The 8,797-nt window shown below is 49.2% G+C and overlaps 1 protein-coding gene across 3 annotated transcripts in view; it reads left to right on the top strand.

Moving 5' to 3' along the window:
* Nucleotides 1-6,090: 6,090 nt before the first annotated feature.
* The window catches only part of LOC135290185 (serine/threonine-protein kinase PAK 2-like), a 19,240-nt gene continuing 16,533 nt past the window's right edge, over nt 6,091-8,797 (top strand). For all 3 annotated transcript variants that reach the window (XR_010352896.1, XM_064404060.1, XM_064404061.1), the window contains exons 1-3: nt 6,091-6,311; nt 7,253-7,290; nt 8,326-8,425. Coding sequence is in view for 2 of the 3 variants with exons in the window: in XM_064404060.1 (XP_064260130.1) it covers nt 6,233-6,311; nt 7,253-7,290; nt 8,326-8,425 (217 nt within the window). In the remaining variant the exon portion in view is untranslated. The remainder of the gene's footprint in view (nt 6,312-7,252; nt 7,291-8,325; nt 8,426-8,797) is intronic.

Genomic DNA, 8,797 nt, shown 5'->3' with positions numbered 1-8,797 from the left:
GAAAAGTAAGATTCACATCACAGTATCCTTCCCTTTTTGCTTGTATCTCTTTGCTTCTCTGTCTGAGAAACATCTGGAGAGCACACAGCAGGCAGTAAATCCTGGCATAATGCTCACCACCTTTGTAACTACAGACCTTCAGTAATGTTCCACCCAGGGTCTCCTCCCTGCCTTTACCTGGCCTCTGCCAGCTGCTCTGAAAGGCCTCGCAGGTCCCGCTCCGTGGCTGCGAGTCGTGCTTCCAGGGCAGCGTTCTCCTGTGCCAGCACCGCCTTCTCTCTGCACACCTGGGACAGGGTGTGCCCTTGGCGGGAGAACTCCTGCAGCAGCTTCTCCAGGCACCTGTGGGCTGGCCGCTGCCGGCGGAAAACCTGGCAGTGGGGGGGGGCACCATTTTTCAAGAGGAACAACAACAACAACAACACAGGCTCGGTCTCAGCTTGCTGCCAGAAGCAGCATTCGGGGGGGTCTTGCTAGGACAAATCCCTCTCCCACAAGTGCTGCCTAGGAACAAGGTGAGCGTACCTTTGGCACAGCCAGAGGAACCGCTTCCTTCAGCAGATCCCTCTGAGGCTGCCATTCCTCCGCTGTCACTGCCGCCACTTCAGACGCCCTCTCCAGTGAGGAGTGGCGCTTTCTCTCAAATGCAGCCAACTCCTTCCACCTACGGCAAGCAGACAGACAAACAAGCCTTTAATTGCAACACAGTCTGCTTGCAAGACCAGGACTGCATACCATGTCCAACACAAGGCAGTCTCAGGGCTTCCAACAGCCCTCTACTTCCACTTCAAGAGAATGTTGCAATTCCCTCCCTATACTAGCATCTCTCTTTGTTGTTCCTGCAGGTGAAGGAGTCACCACTGAGGAAGTCAAACAAGCTTCCAGAAGCCACAGAACACTTCCAGAAAGCTCAGGTACTCTCAGCTGAGTTACAGCTTCCTGCCTGCTAGCTCTTACACTCCTTTCTGATTACGGTGGATACTGGACTTGCAAAAGTTCTTCTTTGGCTAAGACATGCTTGCTAAGTCTAGATGAGTACTGCCACAATTACTCTTGCTTTCACTAGTGAAACAAGGAAAGAGCCTGCAAGCCATAGCTTGGGGAGGAGGTGGAGATGATTTTCCAATCCAATTATCAAAGGATGGTTAGGCTGGCAGAGATGCCAGGAAGCCTCTAGCCCAGGCTTCAGTTCCAAGCACTTGGGGTCAGCATCTGGACAGGCTGCTCAAGGCCCTATCCAGCTGGGGCTTCGGAATGTCTAGGGCTGGAATCTGCACAAGCTCTCTGAGATGTTTCTTATGCTGCATGATTGCCTTTGCAGGTCAATGCTTTGCTCTCCTTAAGCCCAGCCTGATCCTCCCTTGCTTTTACTCTGGTCTAGTTTGGAATGCTTTTTGTCAAGGTTTAAGGAGTGAGTCCCAGGAGGCAGCTGTGCTCTAGGTTGCTCAGCAGCCAGACCTGCCCTGGGCTGCCTTCCCCCGTCTGTGCTGAGCAAGTCCAACAAGGAGAAAGCCAAATTTGTTCTTTGACACTGGGCCTCCTAAAGCCCAGCAATGCCCAGCCCTGCTCAGAGAAAGCGAGAAAGCTCAACACACACCTGAACTCCTGGGCGCCGTGCACTCCGTGCTCTCCTGCCACTCCGCCTTTCCTGCCTGGGCCCAGGAGTCCTGACTGGCAAGATCCTCTCCTCGCGGGACCTGCAAGGAATAGGCAGGGAAAAAGCACAAACAAGCAGAGCTGGCAGCGCCTGTGAGGTGAGAGCGGGCCCAGCCTTGGCCGGGGTGCAGCCCCAGCAGAGGCCTGGCAGAGCCCGGAGCAGCCTGAGCCTGGGCAGACGCAGGCTGGAAGGAGGCCCTTGGAGCTGCAGGAGGCAGCAGCCAGGCCCTGGGTGCCTCTTCCTGGCAGCGGGCGAATCCTCCGCTCTCAGAGCCCAGGTGGCAGCTGGCTGCTCCCGAGGGGAAGCGTAGCCGTGCTGGGCACAGCCCAGACTGGAGGCATTGGCCGTCTGGAGTCTGCCCAGGAGCAGAGAAAGGCCAGGGGAAGCCCAGGGCCGGTGGCCTGGCTGAGGATTCCTACTCTTCTGCCGGCTGCCCTGTGACTCCTGGCAAAGGGCAGCAGTGTGTGCAGCACTCTGGGCAGCGGCGCAGGGAGCCGGGCTGCTGGGCAGGCTGGAGCACAGGGCAGCGTCCTTCAGGCACGGCACTTGTGCCAGGGCAAGCCAGGCCAGCCTGAGGCACTGACAGCTTGGCAGCTCCCATCTGCAGGAGCCAGTGCCTCCCACAGCTCTGCCAGGAAGCGCCTGCAGGCCTGCAGTTCTGCCCTGAGCCACAGCAAAGGTGTGAAATGCAGAGTGTTCTTCAGAAGTATTCAGGGCCACCAGGCCAGCCTGCTTTGTGCTCTCTGGAGCACAGCAAGCACTGTGCAATGCTGCTCTGAGCTGCTGGGAGAGAGGGAATTGGGGATGTGCCTGAAGTTGTACTTGAGTAGTGAACTGATTTGGAAAAGAGCAGAATAATTTCAGTAGGCAATCTGTGTTTTCCTGATTAATTTCTGAAAGAAAGTCACCATGTGTTGCACACAGGTAGGGGTATTAGGAAAGAAAGGCCTTATAAAATCAGGCCTTGCTCTGCTCAATTACCAGCTGGCCTGTTATGTCTTCTATGTGCAGCTAGCTAACTTCCCATGTGAAAAATCCTAAGAATGAGTGCAGTTAACACAGCAAGCTGTTGTGGTTAGAAAACAGTTTGCATCTGTAATAAACAAGAAATATGTCCCCTGAGAGTCCACAGAGGAAAAATGGAAACACCTGAGTAAAAGAGAAACTCTTAGCATGTACACACAAAAACACATTCTAAGCAATGAATGGTGTGTCAAGGAAACTACCAGGCAGTTGGAATTGAACACGAGAGCTGTGAAAAATGTATAAAAATGTGTTATATGAATAAAGAATTGGCCTTCCTTGCGTGAAGAGACAGAGTCCCAGCTGCTTTATTGACACAGCAATGTGGTGTCACTCAGCAAGAGCACTTGCAGGGTGTATTCATGAAATGCTTGTGTTTGATTCCCAGAAAAGGAAGGAGAGGCGTTAAGTGTAACAAATAGGGCTTAGTCTTGTGAATTCCTTTAGCTTTAATGGGCAGTGCTGAACCCTGTATTCCCCCATTGCAGTGATTCATGTGTGCAAGTGGCTATCTTAGCCTTGAGAATAAAGAGAGAGGTCCTGCTAAGAAGATAGCTGGAATGCATTGAATGGGAAGAAAGTGTTTTTAGGAGTCTCTTGACTAGCAGAGGCGAATTTGAAGATTGAGATATTTCCTAAATGACTGTGTGAGGAACAGGAGTCGTGTTGGAGTGTCAGAACCCAGGACATCCCTCTGGGTGCCCTGGATGGCTCGAGCCCTGGCAGGGGGCTCGGAGATCCTGTCAGGAAGCCAAAGACACTTGGGATTTTGATCTTAAGCCATGGAGCAAATTAACAACCTTGTACGAAGAATCCCAAGTCACAGAAGTTGAAGTAGCATAATAGTAGTTGTCACAGGGTGAAAAGTAGAATTTTGGGATTTTTAGAACAGGGGCTTGGATTCCCAAGATGGAGGAATTTGGGTGTTCCCTGTCCTTCTTCTTTCTCCTTCCTAACGTCCATGTTCTGGGTTGTGCTGGCACTCTTGGATTGGTTTAGAGTAGAAGTAGACAGTCTAACATAGGTGATAGGTATTGGAAAATAACTGTAAATAAAGTACATGTAGTTTTTAGTATCAAGAGATAGCAATTCCTCAGGGCAGGGCAGTGTGCCCTTGACAGACCTGCAGATCAGACCTCTGTGAATCTGAGAGAAAATATTTTAGATACTAGATAATGAACAATCTTGTGAATCAGAGCCAAAGAATTCCGACTCTTCCTTTGACCATCGGGCAGGGAAAAGGGACACTTGGATCATCCTGACAGTAGGAAACCCAAGATCCGAGGTCCTGCCATATTTGATCCATGTTTGAGCAGGTTGACAAGACAATGAAGAAAAGTGTATTGTTTGAAGTGGGGGAACTTGACCCTTGAAAGAGAAAGAATGTATTGGTCAGTGGGTGGGCAGTTCAGCCTTGAAAGGGGAACAATGCATCATGGAGCCCTTGTTGGCAGGGAGTCATGGAGTATGGTGAGCCATGGTGGCCTCATCTCACACGCCGGCCGTGTGTGAGCTGATGCTGTAACTGGGAAAATCCCACTCCTGAGCAGGAGATAGAAGGCCTGGTCTGGGGTGGAGGGGTGAGAAGGATGAGATGCACACCGTTTTGATCCAGGGGATGTCTTGGAAGTGCACTGCCTACCTGTGCCTCCTACCGAGCACCACGCTCCTGCTCCTTCTCCCGCTCAGCGGATTTTTGGTATCCAGGGGTTGGTATGTATTATTTGCTACTGCAGCTAATGGAATGAATTTGCTTTGCAAGCCCAGTTGTCTTTTAGTTATTTTCTGCATGGGTCTCCTCCTGAACCTGTGGGTCTCCTCCTGAACAACCACCAGGGACCTACAGGACACTCCTACTCTGATGTCAATAAATTCTGAGAAGAGGTTTAAATATGTCAAATGAAGTGGAGTAATGTTTAGCCTGTGAGTTTCAGCAAAGTATTGAATATGTCTTAGTTCCATGGATACAAACTAGTAAGTCAGATTGCTGGGAGTGCAGGTATTAAGGAAGTGATTCCCTACACACCCAACACTGAAACAAAGTATTGCTTTCTTTCTAACCCTGAGCTGGCAGCAGGGATCAGGCCCTGCTTGGTAACCTTTCATTTTGGCAACTTCTGTTAGCAGGTAAGAAAGGTCCCAATGAAACCTTTTCCAGCTGTTTCCCTCTGGTTTCTCTTCTTAGGCTCCAGAGCTCTTTGCTGCAGGTGTCCTGGGTGTGTGCAGAGCAGAGGAGCCCCACAGAGCCCTTGGTTCCCCACAAGTTGTCCTGCCTTGTTCCCAGGTGTGCCCAGCTGTGGCAGGAGGAAGAGCCCGCAGCGCAGAGGGCACCGTGCCCTGCCCAGCCGGGGCTCCCTGGCACAGAGCAGCAGCAGCGCCAGCGCCGTTCAACCCGCTCCTGCCTTGCCTTCCCCTGGCACACAGAAGCCTCTGGAAATCAGCACCTCCAGTCACGTTCCCAGCTTGGAGCAGCTGCTGCTGCTGGGCAGATGCTGCCAGTGTGACTGCTTCCAAAGGGGACTAAAGGCAGAGATGTACATGCACAGGAGCCCTGGGCATGTCCGATAAACGTGCAAATATATGGGGAGATTTGTTAGCAATTATTTCAGCTGTTCTGCCAACAGTGGCTTCTCTCCTGGCTCTGTGTGTTACAGATGAGTAACGTAATGGTTGGCTATCACAATTAAGAGATAGATATTATATGGATGTAAAAATATAAAGTGATGTTATCGTAATATATCCTCCCATTGTCCTCTTTCCCCTCCCCCTTGTAATAACCTTGGTCGTCAGGGCATTTGGGGAGGGCTGGCTTGTGACCAGGAGGCGAGGTGTAAAACACCTGACCTCCAATCAAGATGTAAGAAAGTAATCTCCAGCAATGGATAGCAGAGAAAGAGTTGACTGACCAAACTTTTGGAGGGGCTAAGGCTATCAAAGGCAGAGTATCTCTTTTGTAGATGAGGATGTGGCTGCAAGTCACAGAGACTGCCAGTTCTGAACATTTTTCCTTGTTCAGTCCTTTGTTAAGGTTTAATAAACCTTTAAAATGTTCAAAGTGAGAGTCGTTTCTCACATGTGCAATGCTGTGGGCCATTTTCTTGATCTGGTTTCCTTTACATGGGTCCCATCTGAGTGCTCACTTGGGCTACAGGCTGTAGGTGCTTGGGGCACTCTTGGAGTTGCTCTTGGATCCCTTGAACAATGGGGTTTGGCCCGGGAGGGCAATTTGTGCTGCTTTGTGGCAGAGGAGAACTTCCCAGGCTATTTTGTGTTTGCTGTGGGGAAGGTTGGTTATTGCTTTGCATAAAGTCACAGACCAGCATGGAGCGTTTGCTTTGTGATGTCAGGGCATGGTTGCCACGTCACAGTGGTGACATGAGAAGGTTGCCTTGGTGCACGTAAGGCCTCAGTGTCAGAGCAGCCCTAGGGCTTGCTCAGAGCAGGAGCACCCTGCGCCTTGAGGCATTTGTCAGTGGGCAGCTGCACACTGACAGGAGCCTTGTTTGTTCTAGTGTTGGAGCACAGCGTGCAAACTTGCACAGCAGTGCTACAATGATTCAGCAGCTTGCTGCTGCAGTGGTTACTGTTTATGGCGTGACTTATTCCGGCTATTTTCTGACTCACCTGGCACGTAAGTAGAGATTTCCCCTCTACTTAGGTTAGGGTGTAACATAACCTGGTTTTTGTATGTCTTCCTGCTCCTTCTTAGTGGCTGAGTTGATTTAGAAACAGAAAGAGCATTAGGATGCCACTGGTTTAATAAAGCTCCTGTCAAGAGGTTCAGCTAAAAAGGGGGTGTCTGTAGCCACAGGGGCAGCATTGCCAAGGAACCTGCAGGGATTCCCTTCCCTCCATGGGAGAGTCTGTGGCAACAGGGTCTGTCATTTCCTCAGTTTGCTGGGACAAGCAAGACAGCTTTGAAACTGTAGACTGGGAGAACTTCTCGGAAGGCCTTCTAAAAACTCTGTTGTTGCCAGTTGCAGTTGTTCCCAGAATTCAGGGAAAGCTTCTTTCTTTCTAAATTTGGTCATGAAAGAATTTGATTGTCTAACTTGACCCTTTACCTAGTGCTAAAAGAGTGATTCCCTTTGCAAAGAAGTGCAAACTCCAAACCAGTGAGTGTCTCCTCCTGAGCCCTGCAGCTGCTGCTGTGCTGTTTCACAATAGAACAGCCAAAGCTCAGAGGAATTTTGGGGAAGCTTTACTGGGCAACTGTTTACAGCAAGTTAATGAGAATTAGTGCATGCAACTGATTTTTTTTAAAAAGCACCTGAAGGAGAGGGTTTTAGAAGCTATTTTAAGTGTTTACTAGAACAGGAGTATTGAGTGTTAAAGAAGAATTTGTATTTTCTTGATCGTGTTTGTATTCTTTTGCTGACTAAAGAGGTTGAAGTGTAGGCACAAGCAAGAACATTGTCCTGATCTCTTGGTGGCTTTGTGAATGAAATGTGTCTCCTGGAGGGATGTTGTGAAAGGGAAAATAAGCTCTGTTTGGATTGACCTCTTGTGTGGGATTCACCAGGCCAGGAACTTTTCTCACAGCATCTGATTCATTTTCCCTGCCCAGTACAGGTCACATAAAACATGTATTCAGTGGAGCTGCTCCTGAGGTGAGTGAGAAAGGAAGATTTCATGTTCCTCCTATTTAAAAATTCCGGAGCGAGCTGTCACCTTGACTAGACACAGAAGAGTATAGAGGGCCAGCAAGGACGGCCAAAAGAAAATCCAGAGAGAAACGCCCAAAGAAAATAATTCCCATGACTTCAACAACAACAACAACAACAACAACAACAACAACAACAACAACAACAAGGAGTGGATATTTCCTAATTTCAATCTCAGAAATCTGAAGAAAGAGAACTGAAGAATTTCCATAGATACCCATATGACAGTGCTCAGCACAAGGGCTGCTGCCCTGCCAAACCTGCCCTCAGTGCATCCAAGTGCTTTAGACACTGGAGTGGCTCACTTGCATCCTGGGGCTTGTAGGTGCTTTTGGTATGCCAGGAGGAGAAGCCCTCTTCTTTTTGTCTTTCTCCAGCCAGCAAGGGGGCTTCTGCACAACATCTCCTGCCCTTTTCCAGCACTGGATGGGATTCTGCCCAGTTCTGGTTTTCCCTGTCTGCTGCAGCAATAGCAGCAACGTTGCTGGCTCTTTCCTACTTGTCCATTTCTGAGCTTGCAAGAAATGAAAGTTTTGTTTTAAAGCTACAATGTTGCTTGCTGATAGCAGCCAGGAAGGAATATCAAATTCATAGCCATATAGTGTTGAACTGGCCCATTTTAATTAATTAATTACTCCCACCCAAAAGTGATCCACTTCACACCCCAGGGGTTTTTTATTTCTTGGCAAACCCTTGTCTGGAGAGAGCACATCCCCTGCAGCAGCAGTCATCCTGGCTGGTGTGCAGGGGACAGTCTACAACAGCAGGTGCTGTTGCTCTTTCAAAAGCTGACATGCCTTTCCTTAGAAAGGTCCTGCTCTGCAAGTGTTGCAGCAGCAAGCTCTTCCTCTCAGTGGCACTGTCTTCTGCCATTACTCCCCATTCCCCTGGGGAAAGGGAATCTTTTAGAGCGGTTTCCTTTCTTTTGTGATGAAATCACATCACTTAGTTTTGCTCTCCTGTTTCTGTTTTCTCTCTCAGTGCCTGAGAGGACTGGATTTTCTTCACTCAAACCACATGATCCACCGAGGTCTGAAGAGCTGCAACATCCTTCTCGGAACCAATGGCTCTGTCAAGCTGGGTCAGTGTATTCTTGGTCAAGTGCAGCATTCCAGGGATGTGGGTGTGGGGCTGCTTGGAGTGACTGCCAGCTCCCCAGAAATGGTGCTGGTGGCAGTGCAGGGACCCCTCTGTGAGCTGGTGACATGGTTGCAATGTGCACAGAGGCATGACAAGGAACCACAAGCAGTCAACAGTGGCATTGGCTTGTGTGTCCTTTCAAGAGGGAGGGAGCTACAAGTCTAAAGCTTCAGATAAAAAGGCTACTGATGGAGGTAGTGTAAAAAAATGATGAGGTTTTTTTGAAATGGACAATTCCTTATTTCCTTGTGTTATAAATAAAAAATGAAAAATAGCCAATTTTGATAAAAAAATTAAAAATAAAATTTATTTC

Source organism: Passer domesticus, chromosome Z, assembly GCF_036417665.1.
Source record: "Passer domesticus isolate bPasDom1 chromosome Z, bPasDom1.hap1, whole genome shotgun sequence".
NCBI lineage: Eukaryota > Metazoa > Chordata > Aves > Passeriformes > Passeridae > Passer > Passer domesticus.
This window is presented reverse-complemented; position numbering and strand designations above follow the sequence as displayed.